The 19506-nt window shown below is 42.7% G+C and overlaps 1 protein-coding gene across 1 annotated transcript in view; it reads right to left on the bottom strand.

Moving 5' to 3' along the window:
• The window catches only part of LOC144249603 (acyl-coenzyme A oxidase-like protein), a 296617-nt gene that overhangs the window by 54830 nt on the left and 222281 nt on the right, over window positions 1-19506 (bottom strand). The window contains exon 14 of the mRNA XM_077791725.1: window positions 5125-5234. Coding sequence (XP_077647851.1) covers window positions 5125-5234 — 110 coding nt within the window. The remainder of the gene's footprint in view (window positions 1-5124; window positions 5235-19506) is intronic.

A 19506-nucleotide genomic window follows, 5' to 3' on the forward strand; every position in this document is an offset into this window, starting at 1 on the left:
GAGCAGATGATTTGTGACCAGTTGGGGAACAAGTTTCCTGAAAGGAAGAAACCGACTCTGCTGGAGAACTGTGCCAGTCCTTTGACTCCTCCTACACTGGAAAATTTTCAAACTGAAAAGTTGGAGAGAAAATCATCAGTGCTATACAATGCCCACTCAGGGCTAGACATATTTAAAAAGATGCACTGAGTTTCTTCAGTATGCGAGAACCAATTGAGACGTAAAGTTAACAGAAACTTCAGCAAAATAATCCAGGGATGTGGGAACTCATGTTTTCAAGCTTTAAGATAAACCGTGGTTGGAATAAACAGAAACCTGAGAAGCAACTTTTTAAATAGAAAGAAGAGAAGGGACTATGGATTTCTAAATTTCACTTCACCCCATGGTTACAAAAAGTCCCATATAAACATTTATTGTATTTTCCATGTTTTTAATCAGGACTGCATTACGGTATTGTCTCATGAATAGATCCTCTGGAAATTAGCTCAATACATTGGGATTGAGAGAGTAATCATTTTTTTTATTTCCTTCCAAATAGAAAATAATATATTTTTAAAAATACACAAAAGAAACACAGTAAGCTCTCCAAAAGTAGAATAAAAGAGATGACATATTTATAGATGTAAAAAGATGAAATAGACAACAAGGTACAACAGAGAGGATCGACAAAGGGAACAGTTGGTGGTGTGAAAAATAATAATAACAGTAACTATAAACCAACACTCATCTGGTGATACTCAGCAGCAGCAGCAGAGAAGGGAGAAGGTGCTGGAGATAATTCTATGGAGGACAAAGGGGACGTAGCCACAGATCCAGCAGAAGTTCAAAGGATAATCAGAATAGTATGAAAACCCTTGCACCAAGTGGATAAATTCCCAGAAAAGTACAATTACTAAAACTTACACAAGAGGAAAAGCCTAAACAGTTCTAAAATAATGAAATGAATTAAAATGATAGTTTAAAATATTCCCCCAAGTGCAGATCATTTTCAAATAATTGAATTCTTCCACAGAATGAGAAACCACTCCCCAGCTAGCTCCAGGAGACTAGTAAAACCTTGACACAAATCTAAACCAGGGACATTGAAGAACGGAAAATTATGAGCCAATAAGTATAAAACCGCTCCCTTTCAAACAAGCCAAGCCCCAGGAACATGAAGATGATAACCCAGCCTGAGAAAGCCAAGGATCTCCCCAGAATGTCAGAGTAGTTCAGCACCAGGAGACTGACAGGTCATTTATCAAATTAACAGAATACAGAAAGGTAGGATCATTTTGATAGATGCAAATTCATTTGAAAAATTCGTCATCTAGTAATAACGCAAATGTGTTAGAAACAAGAAATGGAGCTTCTTTAGGATATCAAGTGTGTCTAGCAAAAGCTCCAGCCAACATTTTTAACAGCGAAACTCATCTTTTTAAACCAGGAACTAGACAAACACACACCTTCTGTGTCTACTTCTAATCCAATTGCACCAAAGTTCCTGGCCTTGCAGTAAGATGTGAAAAGGATAAAAGAAAAACAACTGAAAAGGAAGAAATAGAAAATCATGATTTGCAGATGATATGAATGCCTGTGTGTGGGGGGGAACCAAAGAATCTATAGATACATTTAGAAGAAAATTTTTTACAGTCAGATTTATTTAGAAAAGCCAGCTGCAGACAGTCATGGTGGAATTTGCCTATAATCCCAGTAGCTCTGGAGGCTGAGGCAGGAAGATCACAAATTCAAAGCCAGCCTTAGCAACTTGGAAAGGCCCTATCTCAAAATAAAAACTAAACAAATAAAAAGGGCTGGGGATGTGGCTCAGTGGCTAAACGCCCCTGGGTTCAATCCAGGGTACCAAGAGAGAGAGAGAGAGAGAGAGAGAGAGAGAGAGAGAGAGAGACAGAGAGAAGAAGAAGAAGGAGGAGGAGGAGGAGGAGGAGGAGGAGGAGGAGGAGGAGAAGAAGAGGAAAGAAAAGTCAACTGCAACAGCAAAAATAGAATTTAAAAAATTCTCTTAACAACAACAAAACAATGATAAATCTATCAAAAAGGGGCTGGGGTTGTGGCTCAGTGGTAGAGCACTTGCCGAGCATGCATGAGGCACTAGGTTTGATCCCAGCACCACATAAAAACAAACAAAATAAAGGTATTGTGTCCATCTACAAAACTGAAAAAAAATTTTTTTAAAAGATAAATACTTTTAAAAAAATCTATCAAAGGATATACTACGTATGGGTAAAATTGTACAACCCTAGAAGATTCTTAGAAGATTAAAACCTTTGAGAAAAAATATCTGTTTTATTTACAAAATAAATAAGAAAAGTATTTACATGTCAAATTTTCTGCAAATCCATAGATTGAATACATTTCAAGGAAAATTTTAGCAAGTTTTCAAAACTGTGGTAAAATAAACATGTGGAAGCATTTGTCATGTTAATCATTTTGGTGGATCCTTCATTCCTTTCTAGGACTTCGTCACTCTAAACTGAAACCTGGATCCATTAAGCAATGGCTATCATCTCTCTTAGCCCCTATAATCAATTTTCTATCTTTGTTAATTTGAGTACTCTGGGTACTTCATACATGTTTTAGTCGGCTTTTTTGCTGCTGTGACTAACAGACCCGACCAGAACAATTGTAGAGGAGGAAAAGTTCATTTAGGGGCTCACAGTTTCAGGGGTCTGAATCCATAGGCAGCTGTCTCAGTTCCTCAGGGCTCGAGGGGAGGCTGAACCTCATGGCAGAAGGGTGTGGTGGAGGGAAGCAGCTCACATGATAATCAGAAAAGGGGGAGAGAGAGAGAGAGAGAGAGAGAGAGAGAGAGAGAGAGAGAGAGAGAGAGAGAGAGATTGATTGATTGATTCCACTTGCCAGGTACAAAATATATACCCAAAGGCACACTCCGATACTCCCTCCTCCAGCTACACCCTACTACATTCAGGTACCACTTAGTTCATCCTTTCAGGGCATTCATTCACTGATTGGGTTAAGGCTCCCATAACACAACCATTTCTCCTCTAAACTTTGCTTTGTCTCACACACGAGCTTCTGGGGGACACCTTACATCCAATCATAATAATATACATTCAGTCTTACAACACTGCCTTTAGTATACAAGACTCTTGTTTTCTTTTGGAGGAATTTGACAAACTGATATCAATACCTATAGGGAAATACAAAATTCTAAATACGTAATTTATATGTGTGTGTGTGTGTGTGTGTGTGTGTGTGTATACCTATAGGGAAATACATAATTCTAAATTGTATTTCAGCTATAATAATGGAGTAATATTTTATAATAAGGACAGGGTAATTATAACCTGTTTGTTGGGTCAAAAATATACAAACTCTCTAGGAACAAAATAACCCCCAAATGGACTCCCACATGTATGGAAATTTAACAAATGCCAAAGTGAGTATTGCCAATAACTAGGACAGGATGGTTAGTTTATTAAATGGTACTGGAACAACAAACAACTATGAAAATTGAGAAAAAAAGATCCCTTCCTCAAAGCATATACAAAATTTTCCAATGAATTCAGGAATTAAACATGAAATGTGAAACTCTCAAGCCTTAAAAAAATTCATATTTCATGACATTAAAGAAAGTGTTGAATATCAAAGAAAAGGGTGAATTATAATTTAAGAATTTATAATCTTAACTTAAATTGTTATAATTCAGGAATTTGCATTCATCCAAAGATACCACAAAGAAAATATAAGAAAAGCCACTAACTGGTTGTAGCATCTATAATGACATAGAAAAAAGAACCCCTCAGAATCATTAAGATGAGACATGCACACACAAAATAGAAAAATTAAAAAATGGGCAAAAACATGAAGAGGCATTTCACCAAAGAAGAAAAACATAAGAAAATGAAGAGGGGAAAACTCGGTATGCCTTAGAAGTAATAAAGAAAATGCAATTTAAAATCCTGATAGGAAATCATTTTTTATGTTGCATTGAGAAAACTTAGGAAATCTGTTAAGATCAAGTGCTGGGGAGGATCAGCTGTGTAGAGCCACAGCTGAATGTGCTTCTGGTAGGAGGGTAGACTTGTAGAACCACTTTGAAAAATACCTTGTCACTGGTCTAGTAAAGTTGAAGATTGGCATATTCCACAATAGCAAGCCCACTTCTGGGTGATATCTACCCTAGAGGAATGTTTTTAAAACAACAGGTTGCAAATCACTGATGGGCCATGCAATCCATTTAAAAGATTGATATCCAGTGTTCTAAAAAATAAAATTTAAAAACACCAGACAGTAATATGAGTAGCAGGACAGGTCGGCACTGTTTCCTGGAAAGTTTGCTTCAGTTGTCTGGGGTGGAGGGCTCTGGGTGTTGTGATGATTGAAATGCATTTTTGACTCTAGATCATGTCAACTACGTTTGAAAGCCCTGTACAAACTCTTGTGGGTTCCCCAGAAAACACGAACAAGATTTTTTTGTAACAACTTTGTGCAAAATATCAAAATGTTGCTTACACCTAAAGGTCTGCAAATACTGGAGATTAGAATGGATTAGGCAATTACAGTATATACATATGATGGACTATTTTGGGATGTTATGACACTTCTTGGCCACATATAACAACTTGGATAAACCATAGAAACAAAATATTGAGTGAAAACAGGAAGTCCCTGATATAGCATATATTATGCCTTATCTTCAGAGCTTACAGACAATGCTAAGACAAAAAAACTGATAAAAATGATAAAAGCATCCTGAAATCATGTATCCTGCATGTGGCATCAAATTCCAGCTCTGCCATTCATTAGCCATGCAACCATGAGCAAATACTTAACCTCCGTGCCTCAGTTTCCTCATTGATGAAATGGAAATAAAAACCTACTTAATGCGGCTTGAGGGTTAAAACCTATAATGCGTTAGGAGCAGTGGGTGTATAAGAAAGAAGGTGCATGATGAGAAAGAAGAAAATCAGCATTGTCTGAATTCTTATGGTGGTCAGAGGTTGCAGAAGCATTCAATTTACATATTCACATTTTTGTGTACATTAGATAGTAAAAAATTTCAAACCAGAGTAAGTTGGGCATGTCAAGATTTTGCAAACTTAGGTTGGATAATAAGATATTGAAGGCAGGTGACAAGGACACCCTGAGTGATATACATACCTGGTCCTCAGCTTGTCACTCACAGACGCCACCCAGCTCCAGAGCAGGCCAGAGAGTGGTTGGTCTTTGTGCTGTTTGGTGTATTGAGCCAGCAGTTCCCGGGCCACCACCTGTGCAGAGTTCAGTCCTCATCAGCCATGCTCAGAAAGGTAGAGAGGCCAGAGCGCCTGTAAATACTGCCGCTGGATAAGGCAGTTTCCCTATGAGCAGCTCCTTGGAAGGAATCAAGAGCAAGACCCCTTCCTTCCAGGGACCTCCAGTGCCCATGGCAAATGCCTTGTGTTTACCCACCACTCCGATTCCCCCCACGGCTGATTTCTAACTAGCTTAGCCTCCTGCCTGCCTCAGCCTCAAGATTGGTCCTGGAACCGAATACTTTCACTGACATGTTGGATGAAAGCTGCCTGCCTTCTGCAGATCAGATGGCCAGTCTGTTCTCTTCTTTGCCTTTGACATTCTCTGGTTAATTAGGCCTTTAGAGAATAATATTAAAATGTCCAAATTAAGCCATCTCTACCACCCCCGCCCCGTCAGCAGTTTTAAAGATATAATTCGGGCCTAAAATACCGCATGGTTTTTGTTCAAAGATGTCTGTGGCTCACTCACTGACAGACTGACACAAGTGAGGCTACCTTGACCAGCTGCCCGCAACCAGCCTCCCCAACAGCGAGCCCAACCCAAACTGCTGGTGTTCTGTAACTATGCGCTAACAAACTGTTGTCTCAAAGTACTAAGTTTGGGGTGATTTATTAACTAATCAATAGAGTGCTAGTTCGTTCTCTTTTGGTTATTATTTTTAGAATTTCCCTTATTCACTGTATAAATGGTTTTACAGAAATTACATAAAATTTTATATATGCTATCATTAAATAGTATATCATGTGATATTTTGGGTTTGCATTGCTATATAGGATTCTACTTAGCTGTTGAATAGCTATATTGCGAGTCACTGAATTACGCATCAAAGAATAGGAACATTTTTATGGTTGTTGCTATACAAAATAAGTGTGAAAATCAAACACTGCCAACAGTGGGGAAAGTAAGAAAAGGAACAAACTTTAACTAGGGCTGAAATTAACGTGATTTGGCAGTCAAGTTCAGCTTCACTAATTTCTCACCAGGATTGACACGTCCACTTCTTTGTTCCTGCTAATCTATTAGGTGTATAATGCTCCAACCCTTCTCTCTCTATTAAAAAAACCTCCATAAAAGCAACCTCATTCCAAGCATTGAGCAATGGCTTTCTCTGATTTCTATCCTCCATAGTTTTCTCTCATTCCATTTTTCTTGGTAGCAATTGCTGCTACCTGAGGACACAGCACCACTTCTTTGCTGGTGTGTGGTCTACCTGCCACCCAGAAGCTAAGCACTGGGAGGGCCAAGTGTCCCTCCTTGTATCCCCAGACAGGCACCACAGAGTTGGGGGCTGAGGAGTCCGCTTCCCGTTTTCAGAATCTCATCTAGTACATTCCCTCCCTTAAAATCTCCCTCGTGGCCATTTCCACCTTTCTGATTTAAGCAACTTAAACTGGGAAAATTAGCTCACTCCAACTAGTATTAAAATTAGAATGACATAACAATCAAGTTCAGGTGCTAAATTTGAGAGAAGCTGGGTCCTGGCCTACATGACAAGCTAACCCATTGGGGGTGCTTGCCTCTTTTTTAGGTCATGAGACAAGCCAACGTGATTTTTAAGAAGAGGTGCTTTCTGCTGTCGAGGCCCCAACATGAAAGGTAAGTGACTGAAACCATCAGTTACCATGAGGTTTGTGGGTTGCCATCTCTAGACCCAGGACTTTGACAAACTACAAGCAGGAGGCAAAGATAGATCAGGGAGCATCTAGACAGAACTTGCAATGGGAAGAGGCATTTGTTTTTATCTTTTAGATGTATTACTGAATATAGCATTATAGCATACTGGTTATACACACACATATATATGTATATATGTGTATGTATACACACACACACACACACACATACATACATACAAACACATATGTGTGTATGTTAACTTTCTATTTTAAATAATCAGACTTACCAGAAGTTGCAAAAATTAAAATATTACAGAGATATTCTCTCTAGCCACCACCACCTAGATTCCACCAAAAGTGATCTCCTATATAACAAAAGTGGTTGTCAAAACCAGGAAACTCACTAACATTTTTATTCATGGGATCTTTTAGTTGTAGTCAAGATTTCATGAGTTAAAATGAACCTCCGAGTAAGTCCTTTTAAAAAATGAAACGTTAGTTTTTTTGCAGTGATTACATCCTCAGCTAAGTCTGGGGTCTAGGGCATGCCGGATTTCCTTGAGACGACCTGGGATGCGCTTTCTCTCGTGGAGGCGTGCGGTTTGGGGGATGCCTCTGCAGCTGTTTCTATGGTTTTCTGGTCCTGAACTCTTCATTTTCTGGTCTATCTGCTCAGAAGCCCTTTCTTTTCTTTTAAATTTTATTTATTTATTTATTTATTTATTTATTTTTAGTTATAGGTGGACACATTATCTTTATTTATTCTTATGTGGTGCTGAGGATGGAACCCAATGCCTTATGCATGGTAGGTGAGTGCTCTACCTCTGAGCCACAACCTCAGCCTGATAGAGCCCTTTCCTTAAGAGAACTAGAGGCCACCTGAGCAACAAGAACAGCCACCACCTTCTCTTATAAGGAAGGTCCCATCTGCAGGAGAAATCAAGTTCATCTGTAGCTGACATTTGGAAGCGATGAGTGTGGCAACTGTGCAGAACGATGACATCAGAAGCCCACATTCATAATCAATGTCACATGCATCATGCAGCACGGACTGTGTAACACCAATAAAAGTGGTTTTAAGTCAAATCGCTTTTCAAGACATCTAGGAGGCAACCAGCATTTCTACAATAAATATTCCCCTGATTTATGCCAGGTACAGTGAGACTTGGATTAAGAAGTCCAACAAGGGCTGGGCACGGTGGTGCACACCTGTAATCCCAGTAGCTGGGGATGCTGAGACAGGAAGATTGCAAGTTCAAAGGCAGCCTCAGCAAAAGCAAGGCACTAAGCAACTGTGAGACACTGTCTCTAAATAAAACACAAAATAGGGCTGGGAAAGTGACTCAGTGGTCAAGTGCCCCTGAGTTCAATCCCCAGTACCCCCCCCCCAAAAAAAAAAGTCCAACAAGGAGAGTTTTCTTCCAAGGCTGAAACAGGACCAGCTACATAATTGGGGACCCCATACAAAATTAAAATGGGGAGCCTTTTGTTAAAAAATGATTGAGCATTTCCAGACTGTGAGGACAGAACAGTCAACTGAGCAGGGGCCTGAGCAGTGGCACAAGGCTGGCCCTGTCCTGGGGGCTCCAATGAGATTGCCACAGTAAACACAGGACACCCTAGTAATATATGGGTAGCCAAATATTGAACAGGACATACACTAATAAATTATTTGTTGTTTACCTGAAATACGAATGTCTTAGGGTGTCTATATTTTTATTTGCGGTATCTGGAACAATGAAGGCAGGCCAGGGGCCATCCAGGGATGCAAAGATCAAAAAAAGACCAAGAGGCATGATTCTCCAGAAGCCAATTTAGTGTTCATTTCTCTTAGATGCTGGGTATCCCAAGGAAACAGTTCATAGAAAAGAATATTTAAAAATTCCATAGCAAGAAGGGACAAGAGAAGGGGTGAGGAAGAAGAGGAAGAGGAAGGGGGAGGGGGAGGAGGGGAGAGAAAAGAGCCCAAGAGAAGAGAAGAAAGACTACTTTAACTTATAAACCAACATGTATGATGCTCCGAGTAATCGCTGGGCCTTAAACATAGATTTCATTTTTAAACAAAGGAAAAAAAATGTTTAGGCCCAGAAAAATTTATACATGGTTCAATTGAATTTAAGAGTGGTTAGTTTTTTGTTGCTATTTTTAGTTAAATTTGGACCCAATTTAACTTATCTTTTCAATTTTTATTCCCAATTGGACAATGAAAGTGTTTTCTTTGGGGGTTTTCTTCCTTTGTTTTGCTACATTTATGAAGCACCTACTATGTATAGGCACTCTGAGCATGTACTAAGGCTGAGCTGTGTTCCAACTCTTTAGATGGAATAACTAATTTAACCCTGTGACAACTTTGGGGAGCTAATAGAGTCACCCTGTGGCCCACAAGAGACAGCTCAGGGCTAGAAGTTAAGCAGGATCTGCACAGCCAAGAAGTGGAAGGGCTGGGACTTAAACCCAGAGTCCATGCTCTTAATAATCCTACACCTAAACTGCACCTACTATATGCCAGGCTCGGTACTGGGCACTGGGGTATGAAGAGAAGGCAGGGACAGACAGCGGCTGGGCAGACAGGCAGGAATAGAGAGCTCTACATGTTCGTGCCACGGTAACAGGTAAAGCCAAAGTGCAGCAGGCACAGAGGGGCAGCTCTGCACCTGAGCAGGGGCAGCGAGGGGAGGACCTGCCTTCAGGGCTGACCTTGAAAGGCACAGAGGCTGACATGGAGGGCGGGAGGCTACTAGATGGGCCACCTCTGCTGTTTCAAAGCCATAGGCATGTAGTCAAAGTATTAAGTGAACCCCTGTCACGTGTCCTTGTTATTAGAGTGGCATCAGGAACAAGGAGCAAACTTTTGGTAATAATTATTGAAACCCTGGGAGGCGCAATGATGCCCCCATCTTGCAGTTACTTTTTATTTTTTTTCCTGTCATAACGAAGTTTTAGGGAACACCACACCACTGGGCCTGCTCATTTCCCTGGGTGATGGCTGCTTTCCTGCTGCCATAGGCTTCTCTCGGCCCAGGCCGAGCGAGCTGGCTGAGCCCTGTTCCTGCCGCTGCTATCGCCGCCGCCCAGCACTGCCTGCGGCACCCCTGCTGAGCGATTCCCTGCTGAGCTGTCAGTGCACGCGGGCTTGCAATCTTGCAACCCGGTTGGGCACAAAAACACAAGCCAGTCAAACTGAGACAAAGTTTTATTTTGAGAGAGGCCGTGTGCGTCCCCTAACAAGTGGGTCCACCACATGTGTTCTACCTGAGCCGGGGGGCTTCCACTTCCCCCGGAACACCCTCCTATCATCCTTTCCCAACCAATGGGAACTCTCCCATTACAAGAGTGACATGAGTAACCTGAGTCCTGAAATGGGCCCAGCTAAACAGCATGAGTCCAATTACCATATGAATGTGAATTGCTGGCTGGCAATCATTAAATCCAAAGGTGCCTGTATCAATATTTTTGCTGTGGCTCCTAACACCTGCTTCGAGGCAGACTTGAGTGGTTGCAAGGAGCCCATGGCTAGCACCCACGAAGCTGTCCCCCACCCATATTTTATTGGTGCATTGTAGTTGTGCGTGAGGGTGGGGTTTGTTGACCCTTGTTAGTTATAGCTTTTGACCTACAGAATCTGTACACACCACAAAGTGGTCGTGGTTTCATGTCTCTAGGTCCGGAGGAGAGGCTGGTAGCAGCAGACCATGGGGACAGACGTTCTTCCAGCTCCTTGTCCCTTCCTTGGGTCTCTTCTCCCCTCCGTTCCCCATCCACACACCTGGACCGCATTCAGCAGTCCTCCTGCCACAGCCGGGCTCTCTCCCTCAGCACGGCCGAATAGCACTTGGCTCCCCTGCTTGGAACTTGACCCGGCTAGTTCATGGGGCACAGGGGCTTGAGCCCAGGTGTCTAGCAGAAGCTAAAGCTGCGTTCGGTGTGGAGGAAAGAACTAGTAATCTAGTGCCACAAACAGCCTTAATTGTGCCCCTACTATGTGCTAAGCATGCTATGGGAGTGATTATGATACAGGGGTCCACTTTATGCTTGGAATATAGCCCTCGCTGCTCTGGCACTGCGACTTATTTTTAAAATGGACATGTTTCTTTCTCTTCTTCTCTCTCTCCCTCCCTCCCTTTCACTCCCTGATTTCAGGAAAAAACAGGATCAGCTTTCTTCTCCATCCTAGGCAGAGTGATCTGTCCTTGAGCACACACTCACCACAGGAACCGAAGTAATTCAGGGATGCCACCAGAAATCTCAGAAATGACTCTCTCCAAAATTAACAAGTGAATTACACTCCAACAGAAAACACTGGAATGTAGCCTTTGAGTCACCTCTTTTAAAGCCCCCTGCTCCCCCTGATGGAAGGGCAGAATCATAGCCTCTGGGGCAGGAGCACCCTGTGGTTCTCCCTTGCTAGCAAAGCAAGAAAAGTTCTTTGCCTTTTTCTTAAAACTGCGTCAGTAACTGATGCCAATCCAGTAATGAAAACAGGTTTTGAGATAAAGGAAAAAGAAGGTTTATTGATTTGCCAGCAAAGGAGAAACACAGGGAACTCCTGTCCCAAAGCCTGTGATTCTGCCCATCAGCAGGAACAGGGGCTTTTACAGAGGTGATTCGGAGAAAATAAGATTAGGGAGGAGAAGATCAGGGACATGAAGAACAGGGAGGAGAATTTTAGAGAAAAGAATATCAGAGAAGATCAGGGAGGAGATCAGGAAGGAAAAGTTTAGGGAAAAGAAGATCAGAGAGGAGGTTTGGGAAAACGAAAAAAAAGTATAAGTTTCAAAGCCATAGGCATGTAGTCAAAGTATCAAGTGAACCCCTGTCACGTGTCCTTGTTATTAGAGTGGCATCAGGAACAAGGAGCAAACTTTTGGTAATAATTATTGAAACCCTGGGAGGCGCAATGATGCCCCCATCTTGCAGGTGCAGGCTGTTGCCCTCAGAGGCTAGCCTCGCCTGGGACCTCAAGGTTAGTCAGTGTGGGTGACCCCACGTCCTTCCTCCAGCACCTCTGCAGCCTCCTGGAGGGACCAGCCTGGGGACCGCCAGTTATTAGAAGCAATCCCCCATGCGTGCTCTGGAGGGAGGATGGAAACTTGTGAGCCCACTCGTCCTTGCCTCTCCCCAGGGGGCACCAAACCCTCCACAGGCTTCTAGGGCCAAGTTGTCCAGAGTAGGAACACTGAGAAGAGTTAGCAGTCGGTAAAGGGCATGTACCTACTGGGTGCGAGACTCATCCCTCCCCACAGATGAGTTCTGTTTGATCTCCAGGCTCCCCCTGGACCCTTAGCTATTTCCCATTAAAAATAGTGTGCTCGCCTTCTCTTGGAAAAATGGAAATTCTGGGAATCTGAACCCATTTCCCTCAAGGCAGCTGCTGGTGGAGCAGGAGGGGGTGAGGACCTTCTGTTTGTTCAGGTACTCTCTGTTCTCTGAGCCTCCCAGGACTGTGACAGTAATCTAGGGCCCTGCCTAGCCCAGGAGGCAAGTGATTTGGTGGCCCTGGTGTGGGCCTCTTCCAAGGTCCCATACAGCCGATAAGAGAAGCTTGGAGTGAGCCCTTGCTATCGCCTACCCTGATGAATGGCCCGAGCCCAGCACAGGGGCTGCTCCAGAGCACAGCTACCCTCCAACCTCCCACCCAAGAAATGGAAAATGTGTGGCACTCACCCAGCCTCCTACACAGTTGGCACCAGAAATCTCTGAAATGACCCCAGGGTCTTCCCTGAAGCCCTGTCTTTCCCCAGGGCTTGCAGCATCTACTCTGAGACACAGATCCAAAAAGCACTCCAGGGTCAGTTCAGTGGAATTGACCTCTGAAAAGAAGCTTGGGCCTGAAGGACAGATGGGCCATCGAGCTTGACTGGGGTCACCGAGCTTGACTGGGGTCACCATGGAGGGCCATGGAGGACCACAGGTGTTCTGGTGGTTTTATCCATGTTACTGGGACGTTACACACTGACCACAGGTCCCCACTGAACTCCCAAGACTGATGTGCGCAGGTGGTTTCCCAACCCCCACCCTACCCCCTCTCCCCTCCCCACTCTCCCTCACTTCCAGCAAGTTCCCTGGGGTGCATGAAGTGCCAGTCCCCTCCTGACTCCCACGCCCTGGCCACGATCACAACACCATCTAACTGCTCAGGGCGGTTGGAATAGATGTTCCTAGAGCACTTAAAAAAAAAAGTTATTAGAAAAAATAAAAAGTAACTAAAATTTTAAATCTACAACAAAATAAATAAATGGCAATGAGGAACACATTTAAAAATAAATCCTATGAAGTTTTCTGCAACTTGAGTAACTCAGAAAGCCCTCCCCAAGGAGGAAAACCCTCCCCCGTGTTGACTGAAGTTGTTTCAAATTAATGTTACTTAAACATGTGCAAATACAAACCCAGATATAAACACCTTGTGTTTATAACTCTTGTTCAACTATAAACTATGAAATTAAATACAAGTGAAACTACAAACCCAGTGAGATTCAGATTAACAGTCCTAATAGCGGATGGCAGGCTGCCCCACACCAGGCCCAGCCTGCTCTTCACGGGTCCCTGGGGTGGTGCTAGCTCTCTGCTGGGGACAGGACTCTCTCCACCACTCCTCTCCGTGGCCTTGCCACCCGCCCTCCAGCAGCACATCCTACCACCCAGTGCCCTTCACTGGGCACACTTTTTTATGGTTCTACAAAATCTACATTTCCCCCCTCATCGGCTCCAGGTGATCAAGGTGATGTTATTTGGTGCCAACAGCTTATAGATACATGGTCCCCCTTATCCACAGTCTCACTTCCCAAGCTTCAGTTCCCCGTGGTGAGCTATGGTCTAAAAACATCAGATGGAAAATTCTAGTAATAAACAGTTCCAATTAAATAACTTCTATTAAAGTATTTCTATCATTTTATTATTTTTAGTTATTATTGCTGTTACTGGGCCTAACATATAAATGAAGCTTTCTCATAGGTGTGTACGTAGGAGAACAAGCAGTATACCCAGGATCAGCACTGCGCGTGGTTCAGGCACCGGCTGGGGGTCTTGGAAGGCAGCCCCTTGGATAAAGGGGGACAACTGTACAAAGACCAAGGCTGGAAGCCCCTCCGAGATCCTGGTTACAAGGCTCTTATCCCAATTTAGACTATTTCTGCTTAGATCAGCATCAGAATTAAAACACACAATTAATGCATTTTTGTCAAGAACTCATGTTTGCCAGTTTGCACAGCAATGCAATCTCATTTAATCTCGTGGCCAAACTCAGAATTTGTAAAGAAAAGGAAGGCATCGCTCTGAGAAGCTAGGAGAAGTAAAGATAAACAAGTGGCCCAGATTCAGAAGGTTCCCTTTTTCCGAAAGCTCACACATGGAGGCCCTGAAGGGAGCTTTAAATATTTAGATGCAGTCACATCTGGTTTTGAAAAAACTTAGTGTCAGCTCTGCATAGGGGTCAATGGATTCAGAAAAACAGAATGTCTGCTCAAACCACCTTGGTCAGCTTTTTAAAGACAATCCCAAAGTCCACCCAAATTCCCAAGTTGAATGTTCACATTTTAGAAATGCTTTCAATCAATTCTCTCCCCCAAACAGATTTTCAAGCCCCCTCTTCCCGAGTTTGCAATGCCTCTGCCCTGGCTGGGCACTGCTGCTCTCGGATAGCTGGACCTCAGTCCCCACTGCTTGTGGCTGCCCTGTCCCCCTCCCTGCCCTGCATCAACCCCATCACCAACCAGGGCTCTGTCTGCCCTTGAGCCTCACTTCACATACCTCTGGCCTCCGCCTAATTTTTTTCCACTATCACTACAGGTACTTCAGTGAGTCACTTCCCACCCAGGTCCTAGGGAAGGTCCCTTGAACTCTTCTCTGGCTCTGATGGCTTAGGCAGGTCCTCGGGCCTCCAGAAGGCCTGGGGACGAGGGAGGTTGCTGATCTTCCAGGGTGCGGAGCTGTCCCCCAACCCCATGGCCCTCTAAAGCTCCGCCCTGAGGAGCTGAGCAGGCTCCCTGGCCAGGTGTCTGGGTGCCCTGACCTTCATTCCCCTCTGTTGTCCCAGGCACCTGCATGTCTTCCCTCTGGCATCTCAACAACTCCACCTGCTGATCGCTGAGGCTCACCTGCAGCCAGAGGGCTGCAGAGAATGTTCTCTCAGAACTGCTGTGCAGGCCCTTCCTGATGCAGAGGGAACCTGAGTCCTCCAGCTCAAGGTCCTGCCTCATTTATTGCCATGACCAGACTGGTCCTGGGGCTCATTCCAGGTGCCAGTGTCCTGCTTCTCAGGGGAGGACTTTGGCACTCCCCAGTGGTGGAGTGTTTAGACTGGAAGACGTGTGTGTGTGTGTTGTGTGGTGTGTGTGTTGTGTGGTGTGTGTGGTGTGTGTGTCTTGTGTGGTATGTGGTGTGTATGTGTGTGTTGTGTAGTGTGTGTGGGTTGTGTTGTGTGGTGTGTGTGGTGTATGTGTGTGTTGCATTACTTTGTCCTCTGGGACAGGATTTCTCTTCTTTGTTACTCTTCATTCCTTCTCCCTCCCCTACTTCATATTAAGAAAGAAGCTATGTTTTAATGGCTTCAAATCCACTGATTTTAAAAATTCAAAACCAAATTAAATGGTGGGTCACAAGTAAAAAGTGTCCTGGCCAACCCCTTGCCTCCAGCACCCCTTCCAGTTTTCAGTAGGTGTTCTCCTAGAAGCAGCAGAGGGTCAAGGTTCTTGCACCCAGTTATAGTTTGCTCTGTGGTTGGAGCAGTTGGGTTTTTAAAATTTATTTATTTGTTCTAATCAGTTATACATGACAGTGCTATTCAATTCATTGTACACAAACGGAGCACAATTTTTGACTTCTGGTTGTATCCAAAGTAAGGTCACAACATTCGTGCAATCATCCATGTACCTAGGGTGATAAATGTCTGTCTCATTCCACCATCTTTCCTACCCCATATCCCCTTCCCACCTCCCCTTTGTCCCATTCATCCCATGTCCCCCCCACCCCATTATGGATGAGCATCCATTTATCAGAGAAATCATTTGGCCTTTGGTTTTGGGGGACTGGTTTACTTTGCTTAGCATAATATTCTCTAACTCCATCCATTTACCTGCAATGCCATAATTTTATTCTCTTTTATTGCTAAGTAATATTCCATTGAGTATACACACCACAGTTTATTTATTGAAGGGCATATAGGTTGGTTCCAGTTTAGTGAACATTGATGTGGCTGTGTCACTGTAGTATGCTGTTTTTAAGTCCTTTGGGTATAGACCAAGGAGGGGGACAGCTGGGTTACACGGTGGAGCAGCTGTTTTTGAGAGCTTCTGTTTTTCCTGGAGTCCTGGTGGGCTTTTCTTTCTTTTATTTCAAGAAGAGACATGCATTTTTTCCATCACCCCACCACCATACCACCATCTTCCTGTTTCCTAATCATGCTAAGTGCTGAATGGAAACCACTTCCTTCTCAGGCCATGCTCCTGACCTCTGAGCCTTCCGGGTCTAATTTGGACTCACAGTTTTCTGCTGCCCTGTGCCCACCATCCAGGTGTTTCTTTATGCAGACTCTTCTCGGGTCAGCTCCAGAAAGTATATTGTCTCTTAAATTCTTCATTCCTTCTGCACATGGATGTCCAGTTTTCCCAGCACCATTTATCAAAGAGACTGTCCCTTCTCCAGGGTCTGGTTTGGCCACCTTTGCTGAGGATCAGTTGGCTGAAGGCGTGGGGGTTATTTTGGTATCTCTATGCTGTTCCAGGGCCCGTGTGTCATTTTTATCCTATTCCCATGCTGCTTTAGCTGCTGTGCTCTGTGGATGTACTGACCTCAGGTGCTGCGATGCCTTCACCTTTGCGCTTTTGTTCACGATGGCTTGGGTTGGGCTTCCATATGAATTGAAGCATTGTTTTTTTTTTCTAGTTCTGTGAAAAACTTTATTGATATTTTGATGCAGATTTCACCGAGTCTGTGAATTTTTTTGAATAGCATGGACATTTTAACAATATTAATTTTGCTAATCCATGAATGTGGGAAGATTTTTCTTTTCTGTGTGTTTCTTCTTCATTTTCTTTCATCAGTGTTTTGGAATTTTCATATTGTGAATGAAATTGCTTTCAAGATTTCTTTCTCAGCAATCTCATTATTAGTGTATCAAATGCTACTTATTTTTGTATGTACTGCACTTTGCTGAATTTATTTATTAATTCTAATAATCTTCTGGTGAAGCCTTTAGGTTTTTTTCTATGTATAGAATCATATCATCTACAGAGATAATTTGACCCCCATCTCTCACTCTGTATAAAAATCAACTCAAAATGGATCAAAAACCTAACTGCAAATTCTAAAACTACTATATGAAAACATAGGGGAAAGACTTCAAGACATTGGTATAGGCAATGATATTTTTTTTAATGTAACCCTAAAAGCAGAGGAATCAAAAGGAAAAATAGAGAAATGGGATTACGTCAAATTAGATACCTTCTGTGCAGCGAAAGTAACAGCCAACAAAGTGTAGAAACAACCTATAGAGCCAGGGAAAATAATTTCTATTCATCAGAACAAGGAGTAATAGCCATGATTAAAAATGGACAAAACATCTGAATAAACAATTCTCAAAGGAAGAAATAAAAATGGCCAGCAAATACATGAAAAATGCTCAATATCATGAGCCTCCAGGAATGCAAATCAAAACTGCCGTGAGATACCATCTCACCCAACTAGAATGGCTGCTATCAAAAAATTTTAAAAATATATGGATATGGAGAGAAAAGAACGTTCTCACACTATTGGTGAGGATGTAAATTAGATCACCCACTACAGAGAACAGTATGAAGGTTCTTTAAAAGTTTAAGAATGTATCTACCATATGATCCAATGTCCCTCTTCTGGGTATATATCCAAAGGACATGAAATCAGCATACCAAAAACATAACTGTACACCCAAACTTATGGCTGCACTGTTCATAACTAAAATATGGAATCAGTCTATGTGCCCATCAATGGATAAATGGATTGTGTATGCGAGCGTGCAAGCACACACACACACACACACACACACACACAGGAATAATTTTCATCACTAAAGAAGATGAAAACTCGGGCTGGGGATGTGGCTCAAGTGGTAGCGTGCCCGCCTGGCATGCGTGCGGCCCAGGTTCGATCCTCAGCACCACATACAAACAAAGATGTTATGTCCGCCGAGAACTGGAAAATAAATATTAAAAAATTCTCTCTCTCTCTCTCTCTCTCTCAAAAAAAAAAAAAGAAGATGAAAACTATCATTTGTAACAAAATGGATGGGACTAAAGAGCATTATATTCAATGAAATAAGCCAGACACAGAAAGGTAAAGGTACATATTCTGTCTCATACATAGAAGCTAAAAAAAAAAAAAAAAGATGATAGGAATGTAGAAAAGTGATCACTAGAGGTTGGGAAGGTGGGTGGATAAAGGGAAGCTGGATTTAATCAGTGCATGCTGTATGCATATATTGAAATATCATACTGAAGTCCATTAACATGTACAATTACATATGTTAATGAAAATACAATTTCAAATAAATATATAAATTCTTGTTTCCTTTTCTGCTTTTCTGCAATTCATTCACAAGTAATATTTTTCCAGCAAATTCATGGCAGGTAAACTTCTTGAGCATTTGAAAATCTGTCTTTATTTTGCCTCATATTTCATTGGTAATTCAATGTTACTCCAGACCCTTGCCTCCAAAGTGTGGTCCATAGGCATCACTGAGGTGCTTGTTGGCAACGCACAGTTCCCCACCCCAAAATTTGAACTTGAACAAGATCCCCTGGGTACATTAGAGCTGAGAAGGGCTGATGCATCCTTGGTACTGCTGCTGGGAGGCCTGAGGTCAATCTGACTCTCCCTTTTAAGTAAGTGATCTAACATGTCTTGGCCTGAGGCTTGGGGCCCTTCTTTGTCCTTACTAGATGTTGTAAAATTCTCCAGGCTCTTTGAAGGCTCCGATCTTTTCCAGTGGGTTCCACTATGCCTGAAGCTTGTGCCTGTCTTCAGATCTGGGAAACTCTTTATTTAGATCTCTGGTTTTGCCTGCCTGGCTATATTCTTGGCTCCCTCTCTCGTGAATGTCACAGATCCCCCGGACCCATCATTCATATCTTTTGCCCTTTCACCCCTTTTCCCTTATTCTTCCTGGTCTTCAAATGGGGAACTTTTCTCAAATTGGTCCTTTAACCCTCAGATTAGATTTTGTTTTTGTCTGTGTCTGTTTTGCTATTGTGTGCTTCTAATTTGCAAGGCATTTTAGGATTCTCTGAATGCCCTTTTTCATAGCAGGCTGTTCTTGTTCAATAGCATCACACATCTCTAAGGTAGTGATTCGTGCAGCTGCTTTTCTTCCTCTGGTTCCAGTTGTTCTCTTTGTCCATTTGGCACTTTCTTTTTCATGCTGTTGATGATTCGTCATGTCTGATGAATTTATTAGATGATATGGAATTACTGTTTATTTTTTAAGTGTGATGATGTTTTATAAGAAAAGGCCCTTAATTTTAGAACACAAATGTTAAAATTGTTAGGGATGAAGTGTCTTGATGTCTACAATATACTTCTAAATGGCTTTGTGTGTGCATGCACATGTACATACCCACACACATATACCCACACTCACACTTACACTTGTGCATAGATG

The sequence above is a fragment of the Urocitellus parryii genome, chromosome 12 (assembly GCF_045843805.1).
Source record: "Urocitellus parryii isolate mUroPar1 chromosome 12, mUroPar1.hap1, whole genome shotgun sequence".
NCBI lineage: Eukaryota > Metazoa > Chordata > Mammalia > Rodentia > Sciuridae > Urocitellus > Urocitellus parryii.